Below are 27,213 nucleotides of genomic sequence, written 5' to 3' on the forward strand. Positions count from 1 at the left end.
CTCGGGTGCCTGGGTGGCTCAGTTGGTTGAGCAGCTGCCTTTGGCTCAGGTCACTGTCCTGGAGTCCCGGGATTGAGTCCCCCATCAGGCTCCCAGCTCCATGGGGAGTCTACTTCTCCCTCTGACCTTCTCGCCTCTCATGTTCTCTCTCACGGTCTCTCTCTCAAATAAATAAAATCTTTAAAAAAATAAAATAAAATAAAACAAAACACATTTCTCCATTAACAACAACAACAAAAAAAGGCAGATTCTTATTAAAAACATGATTTACTGGGGCGCCTGTGTGGCTCAGTGGGTTGGGGCCTCTGCCTTCGGCTCAGGTCATGATCCCAGGGTCCTGGGATCGAGCCCCGAATCGGGCTCTCTGCTCCGCAGGGAGCCCGCTTCCTCCTCTCTCTCTGCCTGCCTCTCTGCCTACTTGTGATCTGTGTCTGTCAAATAAATATATAAAATCTTAAAAAAAAAAAAAAAAAGATAATTTCCTTTCCTTTGTGTTTCATTTTCTTCTCAGAAAGAATGCTTAAAACAGTACCTTGGCAGTCAACACTCGGTGTAACTCAACTTATTTTCCCTTCAATGCATCTTTTCCAGTTATGAGTCAAAATGTACCAACACCAGGCCTGCTACTGAGAAAGGATTATTTATGTTAAAGCTGTATAGGAAGGGAGTATTTAAGTACATACAGTAAAGCTGGATGTAAGGGAATCTGATTGGGAAAAAATTACTATGTAAAGCATGCCATGGTCTTCGGGTTGTTTCTCCCTGACCTCCATCTCCCAGAAAATTACAGTACAGGAAGATATGCTCTGGACTACTACCCACTGGACTGTCATCCCAAACAACAGACTGCCATGACCCTTCTACCTACCATGGCTTATCAGATGTAAGAATTTTGGAATTAATACACTTCCAATACTAGCAAAATAAATTTGGTTTCTTTGATCCCTGACATATACCAATAATAAACAAAGGCATGGAAGGCTTTTTAAAACTTTATTTCAACATAACTATGCTTACAGAAATACACTCATACTGGTTAATAGAATGCCATTTAAGCTTAACTTACCCTACACAATTTGGACCAAAGACTTGGTACATGGTTTAAGCTTTAAAAAAAGAAAAAATTATTTGCAATCTGGTTTATTTCTCATCTATTACAAATGTATATAAAAGATCCTCCCATCAAATGCTGCTAAAGCAGGCAGCAAGAACCTTGAGATATTAACCTTTGGTTTGTCTCGGAAAAATAACACGTATTGCACTGTAAGTTTATAAAATTGGTGCAACAAAACATTGTTGTAATGTTTCAATGCCAGTTTACAAAGATCAATTAACTAATGGATGTTGAAAAGGGTGGGGAGCCTATGTACACAAGTGAAAATGTAAAAGCTATCTGATTTAGTAAAAATTGCATGTAGATTGCAAGTCTACAGAAACGAAGATTCAGATAATTTACCAAATCTGAATTAACACTATCAGCTCAGTTCATCTGCTGAGGTCAACAAGGAAGCTGCACAGACTAGCTGTTTTTTCTGGTTTATGCAAAAAAGAAAATGAAGTTTCTTCCCCAGCTTTTCGGTCCAGAACTGATATTATACTACAGGCAAGGTATTCCTTCCATTGTCAACATTCATGAGGTGACATGTGATGAGGTCTACTTGGGCTTAAATTTATTTGCATTAGCACTTAAATGCAAAACAGTCCCCAAAGTTAAAGACCACATGACTTTAGAAGTGACTCTAAAAAATAAAATGGCCCTTCTTGGAAGACTAGAAAACATCCAGCCAATTATAAGAAGCCTTACCAGAAATGTAGCCCCTTACAAATTACACCTCAATTAAAAAAAAAAAAAAAAAAAAAGTAGCCCCAAAGCAGCTCTGAAAAGCGGAAAAAATATAACTTAATATATCTTGAAGTTCAATGTGAATATAGGTTGAGAAGACAGAAGAGAGATTTTCCTAAGACTACCTAGATTAGGCTTATCATGTATTCTAGTATTCAAGTTTATCTCTAGTTACTAAACATCAATTTACAAATAACATATTCACTTTTTATTCCTTTAACAAAAGGGAAAATTCTAGTTTCAATTCTATCCAGTGGAGGGGAAACTGAGAAAACAAAGATTCAAACAGTTCCATGCAAATATCACATTTTTCAAATGGAAGAACTCCCAACTAAACCAGAAGTTCTTATTACTAACATATTTTTCATTGAAACAATTTTAACAAGTACAAATACATGGCATTAAGGTTCAGAACCTAATATAGGCCTGACAATCAAGTCCTTGTTTTCTGGAAGAAAGGCCTCAAGTCCCACTCAATTTCCAGTAACAATGTTTTCACAGATCAATTTAATAACAAGGGGTTTTAATTTCCTTCATATTTTGTTTTTAGCACTCTAGTCTTAAAAACTAGATAAGAAAATTAGTCCAATTCCCCAGAAGTCTAATTTTTTTTCTTTTGTAGCACTGAACAATCCACAAAACCTCTTCCCCAAATGGATTCCCAATCTCCAATCTGTACTTAACATGAGTCTTTTCATACAGAATGTAAAAGTAACTTACATAAAATGTACCCATGAACATTAAAACTAGTTGTTAGAAAGATTTAACTAGCTTTATAATTTAAGATTTAAAACATAAATATTTGCAGCTTGATCTTCTGTTGACAATGATTGTCGGAGCCGTGAATTCATCTAGAATTCAACATCATTTATAAATTCCCATTCATGCACACAAAACACACACCATTAACACACAACTTACTCTTTTCTTGAGAGAATCTTCTCTTCTTTAAATCTTTGGCCTCCCAGTCAATTCCAAGTTCAAATGTCTTTTAACTCAAACTTCACCCTCAGATTTTTAACAAGTTTTCTACCCACACTTCATCAATGCTTTCCCTAGTCTTTCATGTTGCATTGCCAAACTCTGAAACCTGCCTCAAAGAGATCGCCAGGTGAAAGAAAATAAATGATATATAAAGTGGTTATTTCAGGACAGAACATGGGAGGATCAGAATTGTTCCAGATTCCCTACTGGAATCATACTTTGACCGAAATGAATTAACTGCTATTAGGAAGAAAAATCCTGTTGGGTTGGATTCTTTCATACTCTTTGGCAAGTGGCCAAAGAACCTACCAAGAAAGTTTAGAAGAACACTCTTTCTTAATACTAAGTGCCCCCACAGGAACACCAGGATAGCTGCAATTCATTTGAGGCCTCACCTGTAGAAAGCGGCTGTCACAGGGACAGCCAGGACACCCACTAGTTTGTGGAGATCCCTGAGAAAGTGTGATTTTTTAAAAATCTGGACTGTACTTAGGTTTCACCTGCCTTTTTCACTGTATTCATAGGAAGTAAGTAGCAGCTGGTCTACCAGCACTCATACTACCTCTCTCAACCTAGGTTTGCTGTATCATTGCTATGGCTTTGGAATCTCACAACTGATATTCGGTATACCTTGAAGGAGTAATTATGTCTCCTAATTCCAGGTCTGCAGTTTCCAAACATCATTTACAGTTCTTTATTCAGCTGAGGAGCCATATGGACACCAACCATCTATGTAAAAAGGTCTTCCTCAAATATGTAACTTAACACTGTACATCTAGGAAGTAGTTGTACTAAAACAAGCCAAAAATTTTTACTTATGGTTGGTATCTGAGATTAAAATCCATTTAATAAAGAGCCTAGTGGTTTGTTTAAAGGTCAATATGAGAGCTGTGAACTCACTACATCCATTTAAAATAAATAACTTATGTGAAATACAGATTCCGGCATAGATATAAGATGTGAAATTCAAAATCAATGGATTGAACCTGCATGTTTCATTTGCTCACAAATTTGCACACACTAATATTCTGCAAAAAAGACAATTGCAGCAAAGGAAAAAGAAAACTGCCCTTTTGCAAACAAGACTAAAAGCATCCCTCCAAAGAGGTCAAAATAAACATGCATATATATGTATAAAGTGTTACTGTTCAACAAATACTATTTCTAGAAAAAAATTGAACTGCATAGGTTAAAAAAAAACCAAAACAATGTGCAACATCTTAAGCCATTAAAGCACCAAAAAAAAAAAAAAACCCACAAATAAAAAACCCAAAACAAACAAAAAAACCACACCAAAATCAATTGTTTTTATGATGATTAACATATACAAATAAGAAATATTGATCAAAACTCAGAAGTAAATACCTGGACTGATACAATGTCCACTGCTGGGAAAATTTTTCTTCAATTTAAATGTCTCTCCTCATCTCTAAAAAAAATCTTAAAGTGCTAACTTTATATAAAGCAGGCAAATTCTTCAAGTAATTTGCTATTTAAGTATGCCAATTTTTATAGAACTAAACAAAGAACTAAGAAAAAAAAACTAAAGTGAAACAAGAAGACAGACATGGCAAGGAAAGTGACAAGTTACAGCCAGACAAAGCAACAGAATGCTACAATACCACCTTGGCCTTCTCATTTCAATTAAACGTATAAACTAACAGATTTAGGTGTCTGCTGGTTTAGTACACTACCTTCCTTGGATTTGCTAAAATTTATCCATCAACAGGTATATAGAGTCCTAAGGAAAAGAGTGCCACTTAAAAATCAACATCGGACACTAATTAAAGCAATTTAAAAAATAAAAGGTTGTCTACAACTACAAATGAATATTAAATGTAATAGATCTTATAAACTAAGAAGTGAAGCCTTATCCTAAATTACTCCTGCCCTTTAGCTGCTTTTTCAAGGAAGTAGACATTAACCAAATGGCGATTGAGGTGCTTGCTGTAATCTTTTTCCTTTCTAAAAGAGCGATCACAGAAGATACAAACAAAATCCCCCTCAGCCACTTTGACTGCCAAGGCTTCCTTTGCATTTTTCCTGCTGGTTTCTTGTGGCACTGGCCGGGCCCCATTTAATCCAGAGTCATCGCTACCCTCTGACATGTTGTCACTTAGATCACTTCCATCATGACTATGGATGCCTTCGTCTTCATCCATTTCCTGAGACTCATTTACTGCCATGGTGACAGGAGGTGATGTCACAGCAGTTTTGGACACTGCTTCGTGATTTTCTATTGGCAGGGGAAGCAGCACTGGTGAAACAGGTTCTTCAACTGCTGGCTCTTTGCCAGGGGGGTTCTCTGTTTTGTTCTCATCAGTGTCTATTTCCATTTCACGAAGCTCAGTGTCAGTCAGACACTTAGCATCTAACATTTCACCCTCTGCCATAGTCAAGTTTTGCTCAGAGGATGAAATACCGGCAGATTCCTTGTTAATAGCAGCAAGACCAGCTAGAATCTTCCCTGCCTCTTCTACCTTTTGAAGAGGGGCTTCTTTACTTCCTTCACCTTCAGTGAATGATTTTTGGTCTTTTGACTCCTCTTCTTTTAAGTTTTCCTTTGGCGGTGGTGGTGATGGTGCAGAGAGATCCCGCGTACCTGCACTCTCCTTCAGAAGCTGGCTGTCTTTGACAGGCACTAAGCCAACTTCAATGAGGACTTGCTCCTTCCGAGCCACTTCACTCTGCGTGTTGGGTTTTTCTTTTTTATTATCTTTCCGAGGAGACTTTCTGGGACTTGGTTCCATGTGAAGAGGCGGCTCTGTGGGAGGAGGCGGCTCCCTCTGAACAACCTCCATCTGAGCGGGCCCCCCAGGGGGAGGTGGTGGCTCTGTCTGAGCAGGTCCTATGTGAGCAGGGGCCACTGGAGGAGGGGGCTCCACCTGACCAACCTCCATGTGAGCAGACTCCATGGCAGGGGGCAGCTCTAGCTGAGCATGCCCCCCGGGAGGAGAAGGCACCACCTGAAAAGACCCCTTGGAAGGAGAAGGCATCATCTGAGGAGACCCCTTGGAAGGAGAAGGCGCCATCTGAGGAGACCCCTTGGAAGGAGAAGGCGCCATCTGAGAAGACCCCTTGGAAGGAGAAGGCGCCATCTGAGAAGACCCCTTGGAAGGAGAAGGCATCATCTGAGAAGACCCCTTGGAAGGAGAAGGCGTCATCTGAGAAGACCTCTTGGAAGGAGAAAGGGCCATCTGAGCAGGCCCCCCGGGAGGAGAAGGCTCCATCTGAGCAGGCCCCACAGGGGGAGAAGGCTCCATCTCAATGGGCTCCCCAGATGGAGAAGGCTGCATCTGAGATGGCCCCTTGGAAGAAGAGGCGGCCATCTGAGCAGGCCCCTCGGGAGGAGAAGGCACCATCCGAGCAGGCCCCTTCTGAGCAGCCTTGCTGCTTTTTTTACCTGACTTGTTCTTCAGACTTTTCTTCTTTGTACTTTTCTTCACGGAAGTATTTTGTTTTTTAGTCTCCTCTACTTTGCTATCACCTTTTGGCACTTCCTGACTACTTTTGGATTTGCCTTCTGCCTTCTTCTTCTTTTTTGTCACAGGTTCCTCATCATTAATAGTATCTTTTAAGGAATGGGCTTCAGTTTCCATCCTTCTTTTGCTTTTCTTGGTTTTACAGGTTGTTTCTGAATTATTTCCTGTATGCACATCCATTTCTTTAGTTTCCATTGCTGATTTGCGTGTTCTGGTAGTCACTTGAGTTGAAGCATTACTAAAAGACTTTTTCTCTTTTGAAACATTATCTTTTTTCTCCATTTTTACAGGCTTCTCATTCTTCTTTCCAGCCACATCCCCCTTTATTTTTGTCTGTTCTGTTTCTTTTTTTTCATTGGTAATATTGTTATCAGGCAGATCAGCCTCTCGTTTTTTGGTTTTCTTTAGTTTCACTTTTGAGACATCCATGGTTTTATTAGGACAAGTAGGATGCTTGGATTTGAAGTGATACTGAAGATTACACTTCTTGGAAGCCGCATAGTCGCACGCAGGGCAATTGAACTGCCGTGGATTAACGTGTAGCTCTACATGTTTTTTGAAGTTACTTCTATCTGCTGTTTTGTAGTCACAATGTGGACAGTTAAGAGGTTTGGGCCCATTATGAACCTGTCTTGCATGGCGGGTTACTTCATGTTGATTAGAGGCCACATAACTGCACTGATCACATTTAAACGGCTTCTCACCTAAAGTAAACAAGAGATGTTAGAGAGAACATAGATTAAGACATGAATTCAAGCCATTTATTGAAATATAAGGAACTGGATATGTTGAAACACACACACACAAACTATTCATTGAAAAGACTCAATCATGCACTTTACATTTACCATATTTATTTGTAGATCTTTTCTCTATCCCTTGACAATGACTCTCATACCAAATGGAAGAACAACGATTTCATTTAACCATCATCTTCTAAAACGTCCATCAAGCTAGAGCTCTTAAACACTATAAAGAACAATGATTCATCAAGAAGTACACAACAATTATTGGCAAAGTTGGTTGGGCTATGGATGTGAATTTGGGGGCAAGGGCACTCAAAGAGAAAAAATGTATTTTTTTTAAAGAAAAGATCATTTTAATTGTTTTATGTTTCATGAAAACAAATGTACAATGGAATAGAATATATAATTCCCACACTTTTTAACTTGCAAGTTATTTATTATTACTTTTTAAATAAACATATAATGTATTATTAGCCCCAGGGGTACAGGTCTGTGAATCGCCAGGTTTATCACTTCACAGCACTCACCATAGCACATACCCTCTCCGTAATTCCCGTACATTTTTAAGATAAATTTTGAGACTTCTAAAGAAATATCTTACACTTCAAACTACACTCTCAGACCTTAGATGTAAAAGTTGTAAAAGTTTTGGGCTTAGGGAACAAGAGGTCTTTTCTTTAAATTTAAACCTTTTGCCTATCTCAGCAGGAATAGAGTCAAACTTCACTCAGTCAAGTCATCCAATGCCAGAATTGCTATTTTAAAGCAAAAATATAGCCAAGCCAGAAACCTTCTCATTTTTCTCTGCCTTCTTTTAACAAATGGGTAAAGAAACAGCATAGGTGAGAAAGGGCATACAAATAGATATGGTATGTAAAATAATTGAACAAAGTCATGATCATTAGAGATCATAGGTACATATAATACCAAAACCACCCCCACCCCCAAATTAAAGATAGAAGATTAACACATTCTACCTGAATACATACCCATCTAGATCACACTCTAGTAAATATTACCAAACGGTATCCATACCCCACTGGTCCAATGGAATGCATAGTAGAAAAATGGAAATTGACATTTATGAAAATTCATCTCTCAAACATTCTCAAATTCGTATCAAATCTAATTTTTTCATAAAGCAAATTTCTCAGACATTAAGCTTTACATGATGAGAAAATGTCTGATGATAAAACCAAACTTACCCAGGTACATCAGATTGGTTAGATTGGTTTTGTAGAAACCAAAACTTACCGAGGTACATCAGATTGGTTAGATTGGTTATGTAGCTAGCTGGACAACTCTTTTCCATGTTAGACTACTAACAGAGTCACAACCAGAGGTTTCTACAACATGCTTCATTACTCTTGTCCCCTCCAACGAATTACCTCAGTGGACACAAACATTTGCTTAACATATACAGACACAGAATGAGGAAGAAAATTAATGGCATAATGGTTAAGAACTTTTTTTTAGAATGAGACTATCTGGGAGATCAAATATGGGCTCTTCTCCAACTCACTTTTGAGATCCTGAGCAAGGTACTGAAAACTCTCTAAGGCCCAATTTCTGCATCTGTAAAAATACTTTTAAGCTATGACCTATAAATAATTTAATCCATATAAAGCACTTAGCATGGCACAGACTTAGCTTGGCACAGCCAAGCAGTCCATATACACTCCCTATAAATCATCACTTTTGAAAATGGTACTTTTAGTATGGGTAAACAAAAGGCAAGATTCATATATTTATCCTGCCTTTCCATTTAAACTCTACCTCTGAGTAAACAAGTAGCTGATGAATGAAGTTTATTTCTTTAAGAAAATATTTGTGCTGGGGCACCTGAGTGGCTCAGTGGGTTAAGCCTCTGCCTTTGGCTCAGGTCGTGATCCCAGGGTCCGGGGATCGAGCCCCACATCCAGCTCTCTGATCAGTGGAAAGCCTGCTTCCCACTCCCCCCCACCCCCGCCTCTCTGCCTACTTGTGATCTTTCTCTCTCTCTCCTGTCTAATTAATTAATTAAAAAATATTTGTGCTAATAAAAGAATTGTAATGCCACTGTATAACCCCTAACAAATGAGAGTATTTACACAGCAAGCATCAAAGTGCAAGCCTCCACCTATGAAATGGTCAGAGAATGGGAGTTCATAAAAACCTATTTAAATTTTGATGGCAAAATTTACTTGCTCCATTCATTCCTTCTCAGTTTTATTTTCTTGCCTTTGAGTCGTGCTTGTATTAGATACAGTCATAAAACTGCATAGGTTTTTAGCACCTAATATATATTTTTTTGCTTTTTATCAATGATTTTAATTCTTTTCCAATTCTAGTATTCATCTACATTTTTCATCTTTATAAACATGTCAGATGTCCACTTTATTCCTCCCAAATTAAATTAATATATAGCAAATTCAAAAGAGGAAAGATTTTTATATACTTTACCTATTCTTTTCAAGAAGAATCCAGAAAGAATAACAAAAGGGACTTACTGAAGAGTAATGGGGCATACAATTGATTATTACTTAGCAAAAAAACACGAAGTTCTGATAAAGCAGCATGGGATGACTGTCAAAAACTATCTCATAGAAGAATGTCATAATATTCTTTTTGACAGAAGTCAGACTATCAGTTAGGGGTAGACCATGGGAGTACTAACCAGAAAGGGTGAGGAGGGAATATTTCTGAGGGTATATAAATGTTTCAGGTCTTCCTCTAGGGGGCAGTCAAACAGGAGAAACCATGTGAAGTCCCTGACCTGTCTGCTTCAGACACATGTCTCTGCATTTTCATGTGTGTAAACTGAACCTCAATAGAACACAGTTTAAAAATTTACTCTATACACCTAAAACTAATGTAACATTGTATATACTATACCTCAATAAAAAATACATTTACTGACTGAAAAAGCCCAAACCGCACAGTAAGTTGAATTTGACATGACATACTAAAATGAAAAAAACCACAAAGGCACTGGGAAAAAAACATTCTAGAATTCATTATACCCTCAAACCATAATGTCTTCCAAATAAGCCCAGCCTATTCAAATAGTGCCTCCACAATAATTGTCAAATACTTGGTGAAAGAAAAATAAACTTATGGTTGAAAAAAGTATTTTCCATTTTAAGAAGAGTAATAAATGGAGATGGAAGTTGGCAAGTTGATGATCTTCTTTAACAACAGCATCCATTACACTCATTGTGGGAAAATATTCAAGATGAATTCCTATGCTAGCAGAATGGGGAACTAGTCAGTGTGATATATAAAAAAATTATTATTAATAGCAAATACAAACTGGAATGAGATATTTCACCCAGGATGAAATGACAGCATCTCCACTGAGAAAAAGAAAGGGAGAACTGTGGATAATGTCCGCATATCTCAGACTAGCCTGGTGGTGAAGGATACTTTAATACCATTAGGGAGAAACACCAGTAAAATGGAGAACACCACCAATAAGGTTATATTAGTGTGTCAATTTTTCACCTCATCAACATTCTGACCCCTTCCTAATTTGGCCTAAAGAAACCAAACTCTATGGTTGGAAATGCTCTAAGGAAATAACCACTGTAGTTTTGCTTTATAAACCCATCTGTCAGCTAAGCTAAAATGTATCAACTCCACAGAGCCTAATTTCTTCCAAAAATGAGAATGAGCACATACTTTTCCTCTCTGAAATACACTCACATGAACAAGGGAAAAAACAAGGCCCAGGGGACCTTAAAAATCAGACTCCAGACCACAGAGAAGACGCGCAAGATATTCACTCCATGCAACCCATTCAAAAAAAAGACTACCTATCCAATCTGACCTAATTTAATTTAGCCTCAGTGTATTTGTGAGGGCTACCAGCAACTTCAATTAAAAGTACTGAAACAGGGACGCCTGGGTGGCTCAGTTGGTTAAGCAGCTGCCTTGGGCTCAGGTCATGATCCCAGCGTCCTGGAATCGAGTCCCACATGGGGCTCCTTGCTCGGCAGGGAGCCTGCTTCTCCTTCTGCCTCTGCCTGCCACTCTGTCTGCCTGTGCTCACTCTCTCTCCCTCTCTCTCTCTGATAAATAAATAAAATCTTAAAAAAAAAAAAAAGTACTGAAACATAGGATCTCCTGGAAATAACTGCACACTCATACACAAAACAAACTAACCATGTTTGTTTCCTGTTTGCAACTCAAACTACTGACACCCAGTAAAAGACATAGCTCTGCTCTCTCCATATGCTGTGGTTCCAATTCTGTTATGCTATAGCTTCTAGAGCCATAATTTTCTTTTAACGATGTTGATACCTGAAAATGGGAGGGGTGAGGAGTTTAAGGCTAAATCCTAGCTCTTCTGATTTAAAGGAATGACAATTAACCACAGATAAAGCATTTATCCTCTCTATATCTGTGTCCTAATCCATAAACTAGAATTAAATATTTAAGGGGTACTAAGATTAAAGATAACAAATCCCAATTTCTCAGTACCTGGCATGCACGCAACAAATAGTAGCTATTATTGGGGCACCTAGCTGGTTCAGTTGATAGGGCATGTGACTCTTGAGTCACATGGTTGTGAGTTTGAGACCCACACTGGGTGTAGAGATAACTTAGAAAAATAAAATCTTTAAAAACAGTAGCTACTACTCTTGAAAAGAATTTTAAAATACTTGCTGTACTCTAACAGTAGCTACTGAATATCATCTTTTTAATACAGCTAAGAAATTCAAAAGACAACAGTTAGCAAACACAAAATTATTCCAGCAGAAGTTACTGACTAGTCTAAAACACCACAGACACTTAAAGGGTGACAAAAGTATTACCCATTCAATGAGAAAGATACATGTATGTTATCATTCTAATCCAGTAAACCAGCAACACTAATAGTGCTGTCAACCAGAGAGGACTTCAAATGAGACACAGAAGTAGAATTCAAGCATTCAGATTTGATTTCTAGTGTACATATAATACAGGGCACAGAGACAGAAGAAAAACCCAGTGACACCATGAGAAAGCAAGTAAGACAAATCCAGAAAGGGGGACATTCTATAGGAAAAACGGCCACATTTCTTCAATCCCTTAGTTTAAGTTTCCCCATTGGTAAAATGGGGACAGCAACTGAACTTATACATTATTGCATAGTTATAAAGGACAAAAATTAGTTAACTCACATAAAACTCTTAAATGTTTTATTTAAGGGCTAGAGCAGAACTATCAATAGAACATGATGCCTACCCTCAAGGAAACCTGAAAGAGCTTCCCAATGACCCTCAGAAAATGAAACCAGGAAGCACCCCTAAGCAATAAACTCAGGTATCTGGTTAAGTGACTCAACTCAATAGCTTAGGAGATTTAGAAAGAACATTCCAGTATATTAACATGACAAGCACTGAGGGTAAAGAAAAGCTAGCCCACATATTATGTGACTTCTTCATAGCTGCTCAAATAAGAATCTGTACTATAATCAAATGTTACTCAATTACTGACTTAAAACAGCAATATCCAATAGAAATAAAATGCAAGCATATATATAATTTTAAATTTTCTGATACTCACATTTACAAAGGTAAAGAAAAGGTATAACTAAATTTTACTACTTATTTAACCCAATATAATTAATGTCATGTGAACATGTAATCAAAACTTAAAAAAAGTTTTTTTTTAAGTTATGTTTAAGTCATCTCTACACCCAATGTGGGGCTTGAACTCATGAGCCTGATATCCAGTAACATGCTCCTCCAACTGAACCAGCCAGCCACCCCAAAATAGGTTTTAGGTGCCTTTATTTATATTGTTTGAATTCTGCTATATATTTTATACATTTCAGTTCAAACTAGCTATATTTCACAAGCTAATAACCATATGTGGCTAGTGGCTACACAAGCAGACTGCACAAATTTCAGGCAATTAATGAACCTAACGGACATGAGTTTACATAGACTTCTGTTAACACCAAGATTCTGACATAGCTTCCCTACAGGGGTATATATTCTAAATTTGGAAGTCGAGTATTCTGTTCAGTTGTGGTGGTTCACCAAGGTTCAAGGGTGAATTATAGCCAAAATGAATTATGCTAAGACCACCTATGCTGCTATTTACTTTTTAACTTTGCCATCTATCTACTTTGATAATGGGGACCAATTCTGGTTAGTGATCACCATTATTCCAGTCATTGGAGTGGACAAATCTCCCACTGCATTTATAGTCCTGCATTTTATCTAGTATAGGTTAATAAACTGAGATCCTGGATTATCTATTATTCTTTAAAGTTTGGCTTCTGTAAATTAGTTCACAGAAGCCCTATCAGCTCTCAAAAAAGGACAAACCCACATTTTAGGACCTGACAAGTGAAGAAGGAATTAGAAACCACACTATGAAATGTGGTGTTATATTGCGTTGGGAGTGGGGGAGAGGGTGAGAAGGTAGGCACTGCTCAAAATGTACGAACCAGTGTTGGTCTATAACAGCATTTCAAGTTTTATTAGTCAGAGAACTTGAAGATCAGGTGGAAATTATAGACCGTCCACCCAAGAACAGTGCATGTGCCTTTTATACTCAGTTTCAGAGTTTCACTATAGATTCCTTCTTAAGAACCTAAATTTAGGGGCGCCTGGATGGCTCAGTGGTTGAAGCCTCTGCCTTCAGCTCAGGTCATGATCCCAGGGCCCTGGGATCGAGCCTCGCATCGGGCTCTCTGCTCAGCGGGGAGCCTGCCTCCTCCTCTCTCTCAGTCTGTCTGTCTCTCTGCCTACTTGTGAAATGTCTGTCAAATAAATAAAAATAAAAAAAAAAGAACCTAAATTTAGATAGTGTCACATGAATACAACACTGATTTTTAACTCTGATTTCTAAATTAAAAATAAATCATAAATTGATTTTTAAAATAAACAAATAAATCATTAATAATGACCCAGTTTCACGTCTGGAAGGATTTTGTTATAATGATGTATGGTTTACTAAAAATCATAGAAGGGTTCCCATTTCTTACCAACCTGAATGAGTACGCATGTGTCTAGTTAGATGAGTCTTCTGAGAACTTGAGTAAGGGCAGAGTTCACATTTATATGGGCGTTCCCCTGAAAGAATAGAAGGGTTAGGGTTTAAATATGATAAAATAAGGTAAATAAAATCCTCACTAACAATAAACACAATATTCAGTACTGAGCATTTTTTGATAAGGATTCTTTTTCCTATTCCTGGCAAAATAGTCCATTTTTTATTATAGATAAGTAAATGATTTAATTCAGAATTCACATAACTACATTTCAGCTTTGCAGACAAAAAAGATCACTGGCTTTCTGAATTCTCATAGCCCTTTTATTTTTCATAGTAATGCTACAAACTCTCGCATTAAATATTAAGAACTGAATAATTACATTGATAAAGTATCAAGGAGCACCCTTAAAAAAAAAAATCAGAATTACCCTTAGGAAAAAATCTACCCAAATTTTCTCATGCTATCACTCAGAAATTTATTTATTTATTTATTTATTGGGATTTTTGTGAAGGGTAAAGCTATCATTTGAAATTGCTGCTTAAAACCAAGAACACGTAAGTGGGGATGCTTAAGCTAAAAATTTCAAGTAGGCAGACAGACATTTCACAGAACAGATCAGTGTTAAGGTAAATCCTGCTCATAAACACATAAGCACTGACAATAACCGAAGATGAGAAGATAAAGATTTCAGTACTAAAGAATTTAAGACTTCAACGGCAGGAAATATATGTTTTTGGGACATGGTTTGTCAAACACTAAACAGATTTTTTAAAAAGCTTCACACACACACACACACACACACACACACACACAGGCCTAACAATTTGTAATTTCTTTTCATCTGGTTTTGGCCACAAGATAATAATTACAACCCTGGGCAAGTTTCCTCATTCGAAGTAAAAGCACCTTCACTTACTGGAATTGTGAGAATTTAAATTTAAGATAATACACACAGAACATCTGATATTGTGCCTGGCACATAGTCAAGCCCTCAATAATACCAGTTATTATTTTGTCTATACAGTAAGTTACAGTAACAGATGTGTCTAGTAAAATGGACATGGGAAAGAAAAAAAACAAGTGAAAATAGAGGAATACTGTAATGAGTAGGAAACGTGTTCCTAGTAGCCATACAGCTCTTATTAGCTGGTAGCTATAGGTCAGCTATAAATAAGTCCTATCAACAGAATTCCTACTTCAACCTGGAAGAATTTTAGCTTAAAATATGTTGAAAGTATTTCTATAAACATATATAAATGACAGATAAGCACATGCAAAGATCCTCAATATCTTTACCCATGTGGGGAATGCAAATCAAAACCACAATGAGATGAAGACTTCGCAGCCATGAGGATGGCTATAATCAAAGGACAGATGTTAGAGTATTGGTCTGGGTATGGAAAAATCGGAACACTCATACAATGTGAAACTGTAAAATAGTGCAGCCACTTTGGAAAATAGCTTAGCAGTTCCTCAAATGACTGAACAGTTACCATATGGCTCAGCAATTCCACTCCTAGGTATGAACAGTTGACCCTTGAACAACATGTGTTTGAACTGTTCAGGTCCATTTATGCGTGCTTCCCACCCCCCCCCCCAACAAATATAGCACAGTTCTGTAAATTTATTTCCTCTTCTTCTGGATTTTTTTTTTTAAACATACCTATATCCATTCATTCGTTCACTTATTTATCTGAGAGAAAGAGATATGGAGCAAGGAAGGGCAAGACAGAGGGAGAGAATGCCATGCAGACTCCCCCCAGAGTGCCGCCCAGAGACCAGAGAACCTCTATCAAAATCAAGTCAGATGCTTAACCCACTGAGCCACCTAGGCTCCCCGTCATGAATTTTCTTACTAAGATTTTTTTTCAAGCTTACTTTACTCTAAGAATACAGTATATAATACATACAACTCATAAAATGTTTAACTATGGTAAGGCTTCTGGTCAATAGTAGGCTCTTAGTGGTTAAGTTTTGGGGGAGTCAAAAGGTATGTGCAGATTTTCTACTGCCCCTAAATTCTGCAATGTTCAAGGGTCAACTGTACATATCCAAGAGAAATAAAAATGTGTCCACACAAATGTGTGTATGAATGTTCATGGAAGAATTAATTATTCACAACAGCCAAAAAAGGGAAAACAATCCAAATATTCTGATGAATGGATAAACAAAACATGGTATCCCTACAAGAGATTATCTGGCAGCAAAAGGAAAACAAGTACTGTGCACAGGACATGAATGAACCTTGAAAACATTATGCTAAGTTAAAAAAGGCAGTCACAAAGGACCATATATTATTGTATGACTCTGTTTATCAGAAATGCCTAGAATGGGCCAATCCACATTGTATGGTATGTAAAATGCATCGCAATTAAGCTGTCACAAAAAGAAAAGTTAATGGAAGAAAAATCAAATACCATTATAGATAAACAAAGGGATCAATTAAGAATAATTTAAATTCTTTGTAAGAGAAAAGATTGTTTCTATCTGTGCAACTACGAAACAGGCATAAATACTCTAGAAAACGTAGTGATTTTTCAGTCACACATAGAGGCAAAAATGTCATCTTTTAGAATTTGTGAACTGCTGTGTTTGGCTTTTTTAAGATTGTATTTAATTTATTTGAGAGATAGAGAGCGAACAGTGGAGAGGAATAGAGAGGTAAGGGAGATGGTGGCTCTCTGTGAAGCGGAGAACCCGATGAAGGACTCGATCCCTTCTGTGGGATCATGACCAGGGCCAAAAAAGGCTGATCCTCAACCAACTGAGCCATCCAGGCACCCAGAATTTGTGAACTGATTAAAATGATCAAACCCACAAAATTAAAAATCTTTTAATTGAAGACTCAAATGAAAATCCTCAGCCTATCACATATTACTCACAAAAAACCCCTGAACTTTGATTCTTAGTCTTAGTTGTATAGTATGACCTTGGACACATCACTTCAGGGTTTCCTCTCAGTAAACACAGGCTATTATAATTTAGTTCCTCCATAGATTGTTCTGCAGATTAGCAGAGAAGTACTCAACACTGGCCACTCGAAGAACAGAAGAAACCCATTAAGTGAATCTGAAAACTAAGGTACTTAAATGAGAAGTGAGTCTATTATTTATCTCTACTTTTCAGCATTAAATGAATTTATTTTCCTTTAAAAACACAATTTTCAGAACCATGCATTTAACACCAGAGATACCCAGAATTTACATAATTGAAATATTATCCTCCCAATACATACACTACCAAATTGTTTCAAAATGCTTACCAAAAATTTAAAAAAAAAAATTCACAAAGATAACATTAGGAAGAAAAAAAATCTTCTCAATAAAGTTCAACACTAAAATTTGTGGGGGAAGGGGAAGACACTAAAATGTGAAATGAGATACATAAAACCAATGTTACCTTACTGAGAAAATATCAACTTTAAATTAATGGGAAGAAAAATTTATTGATGGTACAGTTAAGCATATAAAATACATCCATTAAAAATTAGTCAATTAAACTGCAGTTAAAATAAACTACTATATAAAAAACATTATAAATGGCCAAGAGTTCTTGGTTTTCTTTCCCCCCTGCTATTTTATTTTATTTTTTTTTAAGACTTAATTATTTTAAGAGAATAAGAGCATGTGCCCCTGCAAGCAGGGGTAGAGGTAGAAGGAAAGGAAGAGAGGCAGACTCCGCCTTCGAGCACAAAGGATCCATGCAGGGCTCCATCCCAGGACCCTGAAATACGACCTGAGCCAAAATTTAAGAGTTAAGTCAGAGGTTTAAGCAACTGAGCCACCCAGGCACCCCAAGAGTTCTTGTTTTAAAAAACAAACAAACAAAACAAAAAATGCTTTACATTAAAAAATTGGAATACCAAACCCCCCCCCCCAAAACTGGAAATACATACAAAATACTAAAAGAAACCTTTTCCAGTTCTTTCCGTTTTCTTTTTGGTTCTAGAAATATTCTTAAAATTTGACAAATTTAGATTTACAGTTGAAAACATTTTTAGCTTTTATGGGAAACATGAATTATCAAAATATAACTGACAAAATCAAAGTGTATTAAGACAAAAGCACTGGGGTACTGATCAGAATATTCTCTATATTGACTTGCATGGTGGGTAGGAGTACATGTATTTGTTCAAAGTCATCAATTATACTTCAATCAAAACAATTCATCAAAGTGTACAGATAAAAGTCAGGCCATGGCTACTACCTGAAAGCTCTACAGATCACAGCCAATCCAAATTAAGCCCCAATGTTTTAAAAAAACTGTTAAATGAATATGAAGTAATTATGGCTGAAGTATATAGAATAGCTAAGACTTATTTTAAGATATTGTACATGAGGTTTTGTCTGTTTAATTCAAACTATTAAGTGATTAATGGGATAGGATTTCCAAGTAACTCTGACTTCCTATGCCATGTAATTTTTAAATATTTGAACTTCTAGACTTTGGAAACTAAAATGGTTTTAAAACATGTTGACAGTCACAGGTTCTAACAAATTTCAAAGGATCTCCAAACATTTTTACTTGACTAGGTTTTAAGGTCATATACGTAATACTGGAGCATTCTCCTGGAGCTTAGAATCTTGCCACAGACACCACCCCCCCGCCTTTTTTAAAGTTTATTTGCGAGGAAGAACGCATCCCATGTGGGGGAAACAAGCCAACTCCACCCAAACAGAGCTTGATCCCACCACGAGAGATTATGACCTGAGCTAAATATCAAGAGTCAGGCGCTCAACTGACTGAGCCATCCAAGTGCCCTCACATCTTTCTTGTGACTGAATTTCATCTGCAAGTTTTACTGTTTAAGTCTACCACAATTCAGTAAAGCACTACTTTACTGATTCCCCTCCTCACTGTGCCCTACTTTACCTGTGGGGTTCAGTCCAGTGATAACTCCTGCAAAACGGATCTGATGCAAACAGCATCCTAAAACCCCGTTTTACTTGTGATCCAGACCACTATACTAAATTACCCTATCCGATTTTGTTCAGACCGCTCATCAGCGCTAATCAGTCCTCAAAGGTACCAATTCTTAGCAGAAAAATGTGAGAAAACTACCAGGAAGTTGCAAACATTTCCTTAAAAAATGAGACTCTTTGGGGCACCTGGCTGGCTCAGTCAGTGGCACATGCATCGCTGCCATGATGGTCTTTCAGGGTGCTGAGGAGAAATGGGGGAGTAACCACGAACAGACAGGGTTTCGTTTTGGTTGAAGATGTCCTAAAAATGGACTGTGGTGATAGTTATACATCTCTGTGAATATACTAAAACCAGGGAATTTTAACTTTAAATGGATGAATTCTGCAGTAGTGGACTGTATCTCAACAGAACTGGTATTTACCAAAAAAATTGCCAAATGTGGTAAAATATCATTAACTAATGAGTACAGGTAACGAGTAGTACATGTTGGTATTTTGAGATGTTTGAAATTTTTCGTATTTTTAATGTTGTTCCATTTTTTTTTTGATAGAGTAACTTACAAACTAGAAAGGTTCTCTTACCTGTATGAGTTTAAACATGCTGAAAGACATTGTTTTTTACCTGACAAATAGCTTCATTTTTCACGTGTGTTTGCTTTCTCAGGAAAATGATTTCAAGTGTGGTAATCCCACCAGTTTTTTAAAAACTAACTTTTCACATTTCTTGGTTTTGCAGACAAGGTTAAGTTGTTCCACTCGGGAACTCAATACCAAGATAATTTATCTTAAAAGTTTATGGCTTCTGTGAAATGGATCTATGCAAAGGTTAATCACTGAGTTTTCCTTTTTGTCTAAGTCCTCAATTGCTTTAAGAAACTATGCTGCATCTTAGATGTATTCACTACTAACTAAACACATCTTCTAAAAAAAAAAAATAGTCCAATTTAATTAAATGATCTACTTCAAGTTGTCAGAATAAAAATTTTAACAAGAACATGGATAATATCTTAGTCATTCTGTGAAGTAAGTGTTCTTCACTTATCCTCAATCCCGAAGTTATTATCGCCATGGAGAGAGAAACTAAAGCACAGAGATTAAGTTGACTTATTCAAGGTCACAAAGACAGCAAATAATGGGACCAGAACTTGACCCCAGAATCCCTTCTTCAGTGCTACTTTAACAGCCTACTGAATTTTAACTATCAAAAGTGAACTGAACTTACGGACTACAGGGTACTCTTACCTGTATGAGTTCGAACATGTTGAACGTAATTATTTTTTCTATCTGAAAAATAGTTGCATTTTCCACATGTGTATACTTTCCTTGGAAAATGGTTTCTTAAGTGTTTCCTCCAGTGATATTCGCTTACTGTGGTATACGTGCAAATGATGCACTTGTAGACTCGCTCATTATCCCCAGCTCTGGTGTGGTGTTTCAGGTGAGCAGTATAGTGATCATACCGATTGGTATTATAGCCACAGCGGTCGCAGCGAATGGGGCCCTTGGAGAAATCTCCCTCCTCTGCAGTGGAAGACCCAGATTCTCTGGCTTTTGCTTGCTTCTCAGCACTTTCTTCCACGAAAAATTTCTTGGCACTATGAACTCTGATATGATGCACAAACTGCTCTTCAGATTCGGCTTCATACTGGCATGGCTTACAGCGAAAAGGTTTGCTCTTCAAGTTCTTGCATTTGTCCTCCGCTCCAGGGGTTTCGGGGGGAAGATCTTTATTTGAGCTGTAAATTTCTGGGGCAGCTGATACCTCAAACACAGGCTGTGGTTCTACAACACTGAGTTCCAAACTTTCCAGTTCCATGTTTTCCAATCCACTGGGTTCACCTTTGATTTCAGCGGACTCCTCAAGTCCTTCTCCATCACTATCTGAAAAATTGTTATCTCCGACAGGCATCAATTCTGCCATCTGTCTTTCTTCACCAACCAGGTAATCACAGCAGCTGCCATTCACTTCCCCAGTTAAGGCCACATTTGCCAACATGATAAGCTGAGGCGCAGCCAACTCAGCTTTGGAGAGGTCATGCAAGTCATACATGTCGTTAGGCAAGGCCATGCCAATGTTGCCACTGCCCGTGAACAGCCCTCCTCCTCCAGAAGACTGCCCCATTACCTGGGTGGCCATGACTGTATTCTGAATTCAAAATAAGACAAAAAGTACAAAACCAGTTTAAACACAACATCCAAAACATTGCTCCAATACTTCATTAACTTAAAAAAAAGATATTTATCAAAAATAATCTTTCAATACAATGAGCTTTGTTAATCACTAAAATTAAAGCTTTGAAGTATTTTTGTACTACCAAATTTTCCTTATTGCGATCACCAAAAAAATCTCTATTATCCCTACAAAAATGTCTATCAATTGTCTGACATAACTCATCCATCAACTAGGTCTACCACTGGCATGTCTTCCCTCAAGCACTTTCAATTTTTCTGGTGAAAAAATAACTTCATTTTTATGTTAATTAAAATTATTTTTCAATTCAATACATGAATAGTAAACTGCTGTCCTCTCAATTCCCCCTTTCCACAGTTTACTAGTCAGAAAAGGGAGAACCCCCCAAAACTATACTGTTCATTTGTTAAGTACAAACCTATCTGGACAGTAGAAGCCTGTAGTAACTGGTCAACTGAACTGAATTTCATATAAACTCAACTAACTCCAGAAAAATAAACCACTGTGAAAAAGTACCACTTAAGTTTATTTTAATAACCAGACCCGTTTTAAAGAAAAAGAAAAAGCAGAACTTTTTTCCTTGTTTGTTTTTTTTTTTTTTAAAAGGAAGCTCCGTGTATTCAAAACTTCACAAATTAAAGAAACTTTCAAACCCTCTAATAACCGTACCACTCAACCCGACCATCAGCAACTTTCTTGCATTGTGCTTGACTTGGCCTACTTGCTTAGGGGAAGCCATTACAAGATCACCTTCTTGAAAACATGTTGGGCTTTTAAAGTCGCCTTAACCACGTCACTTTCCAATCTAGAAGGTGCTATTCTCCAACTGAGTGCTGTCTTGCAAATTAGAAGAAGCAAAGTAAGTGGCAAGCACTCAAAAAATCGAATCGAACTCCAAACCCCAAAAGCAGTCCGTTTCACCCAGGTGCATTAAACACAAACCGACCGAGTTATAATGTACCAAAACTTGGAATCAAATGCCATCACAGAAAACAAACTGAGGGCCAGAGCAGTCCCAGGGCTTAACAGCCCAGGCTACTCGGCAATTTATCCAAACATCGACTTTTCTAATACCGCCCCCCCCAACCCTAACTACCATCCCTAAAGGAATTTTCACGTTTGTCAGGAAGGCCGTCTAAGCACAGCCCGAAAACCCAACGTGTTGCACGAATTCCTATGTGCGGCTGCCACCAGCGCCTGCCTCGGCGGCGGCATTCCTGACTGAAATAGGCATTCGGCCATTTTCTCAAAATACCAAACACAAAGCAGCTCTTTGCAAACTCGGGCGCTCTCGCTTCCTCTCGGCTGGGCCCGCTCACTGCACACATTTACACACCAACTCGCGGGAGTTGCCCCAACACTCGTCCCGAAGCTTCTCCTGAGTTCCCCAACACTGAGAAAAGCAAGGTGGGCAAAGTCGGGGCGCCGTTGGGCCAGACCAAGTCTTCCCCATTCAGGGCTGCCCCCTCCCCGGCCCGCGGGCCCGAGTCCGGGAAGAGGAAGGAAAGTTACCGCGTTGCCGGCGTCCTAGCTCCTCTCACCGCCCCTGGGCTCACCCTCCGCAGAGGGCCCGGGAGGCTCCGCCGGCGCCCTCCCGAGGCGTCGGGCCCCTAGCGCCGGAGGGGGCCCCCACGCGCGCTGGCCGCCTCCCCCGCGCCCCGGAAGTTTGCGAACTCACTCCCCCACCGCGCCCCGCGGGACGCGCGCCCCGGCCCCGCCAGCTCGGGCGCCGAGGTGGTCGGGTGCGGAGGGCCGAGGCGGCGGGGCGGCCCGAGAGCAGAAATCGCTGTCCAGCCCCATTGGCGGAACCGCCCGGGCCGCGGGGCTGACTCAACCCGCCCGGCCGCACTCAACGGCGCCTTCCGGCGAAAGGGAGAGGCCGGAGAGGGAGGGGGACGCGAGGGCCGCGGGCCGACGAGGGGCTGCGGCGGGACCTGGGAGCAGGAGGACGGGGAAGAAGTTTCAGGACCAGCGCCACAAGCAGCTCCGCTCCTCAGGACTGACTCGAAGGACGCTCGGGCCCGTGCGGAGGCGACGGCCCAGCCTCGACTGGGGAGGGGGTCCTGGCTCCACACCGCTCCCCAAGGACGCCCCCGGCCCAGCCCCCGGGCTGCGCCGGTGTAACCCGATCCCGCTCGGCCGCCCGCCCCCGCCCCGCGCTGCGGCCGCCGCCGGAGCCACAGTATCTGCAAATCAGCCCTGGACAGCGCCTCGCTCCGCGTCCTTCCGCGCCCTCCCCCTGCCACTGCCGCCGCCGCCGCCGCCGCCCGGCCGGCCCTCCCCCACCCCGACCGAGCCCCCAGCCCTGAGCCGCGCTTACCGGCCTTCCTAGGCGACGAGGGGCGGGAGACCCGGCGCCGCCGCTCCTTCTCCGACTACTTTTCTTTGTTGCTGGAGTTTCGGGGGGAGGGGTGGGGGAGGATGGAAAAGTTGGGCGCTGGGGACGTCGAGGCCCGCAAAGGCCCAGGAGTGGGACTGCAGAGAATGCTCAGGCCGCCGGCTCTCGCTCTGCCGTCCCAGCCACCGCCGCCGCCGCCGCCGCCGGGGTCTGTGGCCCGGGGCCTCGGCGGCGCTTGTTCTGCTGCTGCGCCGCGAGCTCGCGGGAGCCGCACATTCCAGCACAGGAGGCTGCGCCGCGCACCCAGCCCGCGCCGCCGCCGCCGCCGCCGCCGCCGCCGCCCGCGGGACACGCCCCCTCCACCGCCCGCGCGCGCCCGCGGGACACGCCCACCCCGCCGCCCGCGCGCGTGGCCGCCCGGCGCGCCCCGCCCCTTGGCGAAGGGGGTTGCTCTGGGCCCTGGCTGGGCTGTGGGCGCGCCTACCGGGAGCCGCACCTAATCCGCCCGGCCCCTCACTCCTGCCCTTACGTCAAAAAAGAGGCGAGCCCCGGTCCCTTTTTCGATTTCTTCATAAACAAACGACAGAAAAGTTGCCCCTAGCCCTGGCGTGCAGGGATGAGAATAGATCTGTTAAAAGAAAAATCTGCAGGCTTTGACCGTTCTCTTTAGAACCACTGTCTAAAGCGTTTCGAGTGTAAAGCTCTCGAAAATACCCTTTAGAATCTCTTGAAATCTCCACCCATAGCCACCCTTAACTAATTAAACGTTAAGCTCACGCGGTAAAAACGCATCCCAAATTTTAAACAATAAGCGAAGAAAATGCAGCCAGTTTCTGAGTTGTGAGAAGAAAATGTCTCGGTCAGATCACGGACTCAAAACAGAACTGAGGGGACAAGTCCATAGACCTGGCCAGTAGCAGGTCATTCCTGAGCCTTCAAAACACGATTTCAGCGGAGCAATTATCCTCAGATTACAAGGACAGTAAAGCAGAGGGTGAGGACATGGAGGCTGCCTGGTCACCACGTGTGGGAGAGGAACCTGGCTTCCCTGTTTATAGAGTGGCGCAACCTAAAAGAGAAAGAGAAAGAACTACTCTCATGTTCCCCTTACCTTCTGTCTACAACAAATGCCTTCTTAGTTTGCCTTTGAACCCTAAATCATCATGTCCGTCCTCAAAAATTTATTAGCTTCCTTAAACCCCTTAGTTTGGCATTCAAGGCCCTGACCAACCTGATCTAGATACATTGGACTATCACTAGGATTAAAATAGAGGTAGCAGCAAGTGTTATGGGGGTTCAGAGTAGGGAGATGATCTTTAGCTACCAGAATCTAGATAACTTCTCACACTACAGCATGACCCAATCGTCCCTTACAGAATTAGGTGGAAAGTAGCAGAAGGAACATTTTACACAGTGAAAACAGTGTGCTCAAAAAACCATCAGCTGAGACTCGCCTAACTCTTCTCCAGCTCCCCCAGTTCCTTCTCTTTAAAGTTCCTTCACTGGTTTCTCTTACAACACAGCTTCCACACTCTTCAGTTTCCTAGTCTACACCCCCATTAGGCTGTAGACTATATATTAGAACAGTATATTATTAATTAATGCAGCTTGTCCCCCTGTATTAGAACAGTATATTATTAATTAATGCAGCTTCAGATGCAAGATGGAATAAAGGCCCTAAGGGCTTAATCACCAAGGGTCCAGTTACTTACTATTGAATGCAAGCACTCCCCCGTGAATCAAACTTGAGAGCTATTCATTTTCATTGAGCCAAAGAGAAAGAAATGAAGAAATGGAAGGAGGGAGGGAGGGAGAAAGAGAGGAGAGGAAGAGAGCGAGGGAAAGTAAGAAGGAAGGAAGGAAAGAAGGGAAGCGGGGAAGGAAAGAAAGAGGGAAAGGAATGAGAGAAAAGAAGGGAAGGAAGAAAGAGAAAGAGGAAAGAAAGGACAAGAAAGAAAGAACTGTTTTAGCCTGCTACAAATTTGTCTACATTTATTCTTTTTTTACTTTTTTTACATTTTTTTCTTTTTAACTAAAATCTAATCTGAGTTGCATGGCCTTTTTAGATGCTGTAGCTCAGGGAACAATTCTGGCCTCTGTCAAAGCCCTCAAAGGCATAAATTATTTTCCTTCTCTTTTTTTATATCCAAAAAGGCAAAAATGAAATATCTCTTCTTACACTTACTAGATACATGTCCTTCATTTCCTCAGTCTGACTGCTTGCTGGAAATGTTTTATTAATTGCAAATTTATTCCCACATATTGTGATGCAAAAAGAAGAATGGCAAATTGGCAGCTGCATTCATTTAAAATTAGCAGAGGCCCTTGTTCAAGAGATGGCATATTCAGAGTGACCTAAATTATCATGACATGAAGGGCACAGGTCAAATTCAAGGCCAAGTTACAAATCAATAGAAAATTTCCTTGGGGGGAAGCTAGTGCTATGAACTTGAATTCTTAATTGTTTTTCAAGAGACAGTATTAATTTGCTGCATCCAAAATTTAAGATCTTCTGCAAGATAAAGACTTTGACATGTGAATGAGTTCTAGTTTTCTTATTTTGAGAATATGGATTCTTTCCTATATATTTAATTCATCAATTTTTCAATTTTAATTATCATATGTTCTTAATAACATTTTCTCTGGAGATTTACTTCAAAAGTTTGATATGTTTTTGTGCTTTCATATGCTTTTTATTCCTATCCATGGTTTATTTTTTTTTTTCCTCTAGAACAGATCTTAGCTTGGCTGAACCCACATGAATGCCATACTGAAGTTCAATTATCTGCTCTACATGTTACATAAACTCAAGGTTTGTGACTGAAATTGGGGTACAACTTCTCCAATATGATGTTAAAAGATTTTGCTTCCACTCTTTTGCTGTCACCAACCAAAGGGAGACATTGGTGTGTCGAGGACTAACATTTTGGGTGTTTCTCCCACTGTCTGCATTTTCAGTTGTACCTGTCACTATTCACACTTCTGGGAATCTCTTCCCCATGTAATTGATCCTACAGGGACTGAACCCTGGCTCTGAAGTTTGTGCTCTGTGAGTTAGCCCAATTTCTATTTTGCATTTAGTTCAAGTGGACTTAAAAGACAACACTGCACTAGCTTCTCTATAATTTTATTCTGAAACTTTAAAAAAAAATTTTTTATTTATTTTATTTGTCAGAGAGAGAGAGAGAGAGAGCGCGTGCAAGTGCACAAGCAAGCAGAGTGGCAGGCAGAGGCAGAGAGAGAAGCAGGCTCCCTGCCGAGCAAGGAGCCCGATGCGGAACTCAATCCTAGGACCCTGGGATCATGACCTGAGCCAAAGGCAGTGGCTCAACTGACTGAGCCACCGAGGCCTCCCTATTCTGAAACTTTTAGTGAGAGTTAAAAAAAAAGGGGGGGGGGTTGTGACAGAAAAAACACTGGATACTCTGATTTCTCTTCAGATCATATAAATGTTTTGCTTTTTACTAAAGATTTCTGTAGAAAGGGATGACTGAGTCTTAAGCCAATTTTGGGGGTCCTTGTTTCATCAAGTTCACACAAAAAAAAAAAGAGAGAGAGAGAGAGAGGGATTGAGGAAGGCAGGAAGGCAAAAGAGAAAAGAAAAGAAAGGAGTGAGTGAGCACATGCCTGGGTGGCTCAGTGGGTTAAGCCTCTGCCTTCGGCTCAGGTCATGATCCCAGGGTCCTAGGATTGAGCCCCACATCAGGCTCTCTGCTCAGCAGGGAGCCAGCTTCCCC

The 27,213-nt window shown here is 40.1% G+C and overlaps 1 protein-coding gene and 1 non-coding gene across 4 annotated transcripts; one reads left to right on the forward strand and one right to left on the reverse strand.

Annotated features, from left to right (window-relative positions):
• Positions 1–979: 979 nt before the first annotated feature.
• REST (RE1 silencing transcription factor) lies at positions 980–23,689 on the reverse strand. 3 transcript variants are annotated; one of them, XM_059160497.1, is made up of 4 exons: positions 23,459–23,689; positions 20,190–21,093; positions 14,021–14,104; positions 980–7,013 (listed from the first exon to the last, which is right to left on the reverse strand). In XM_059160497.1, the coding sequence occupies exons 2-4, from the start codon at positions 21,082–21,084 to the stop codon at positions 4,708–4,710; spliced, it is 3,285 nt and encodes a 1,094-aa protein (XP_059016480.1). In that variant the 5' UTR covers positions 21,085–21,093; positions 23,459–23,689; the 3' UTR covers positions 980–4,707. The 3 variants fall into 3 exon arrangements, with proteins under 3 accessions (XP_059016480.1, XP_059016491.1, XP_059016472.1); XM_059160508.1 differs by lacking the exon at positions 23,459–23,689 and adding an exon at positions 22,651–23,299; XM_059160489.1 differs by lacking the exon at positions 23,459–23,689 and adding an exon at positions 22,475–22,627.
• Positions 23,690–26,896: 3,207 nt separating this feature from the next.
• On the forward strand, positions 26,897–27,010 carry LOC131822845 (U5 spliceosomal RNA). Its single transcript, XR_009350332.1, has one exon. It is a non-coding gene; the product is annotated as a U5 spliceosomal RNA (small nuclear RNA).
• The last annotated feature ends 203 nt before the right edge of the window (positions 27,011–27,213 follow it).

This window comes from Mustela lutreola, chromosome 1, assembly GCF_030435805.1.
Source record: "Mustela lutreola isolate mMusLut2 chromosome 1, mMusLut2.pri, whole genome shotgun sequence".
Lineage (NCBI taxonomy): Eukaryota > Metazoa > Chordata > Mammalia > Carnivora > Mustelidae > Mustela > Mustela lutreola.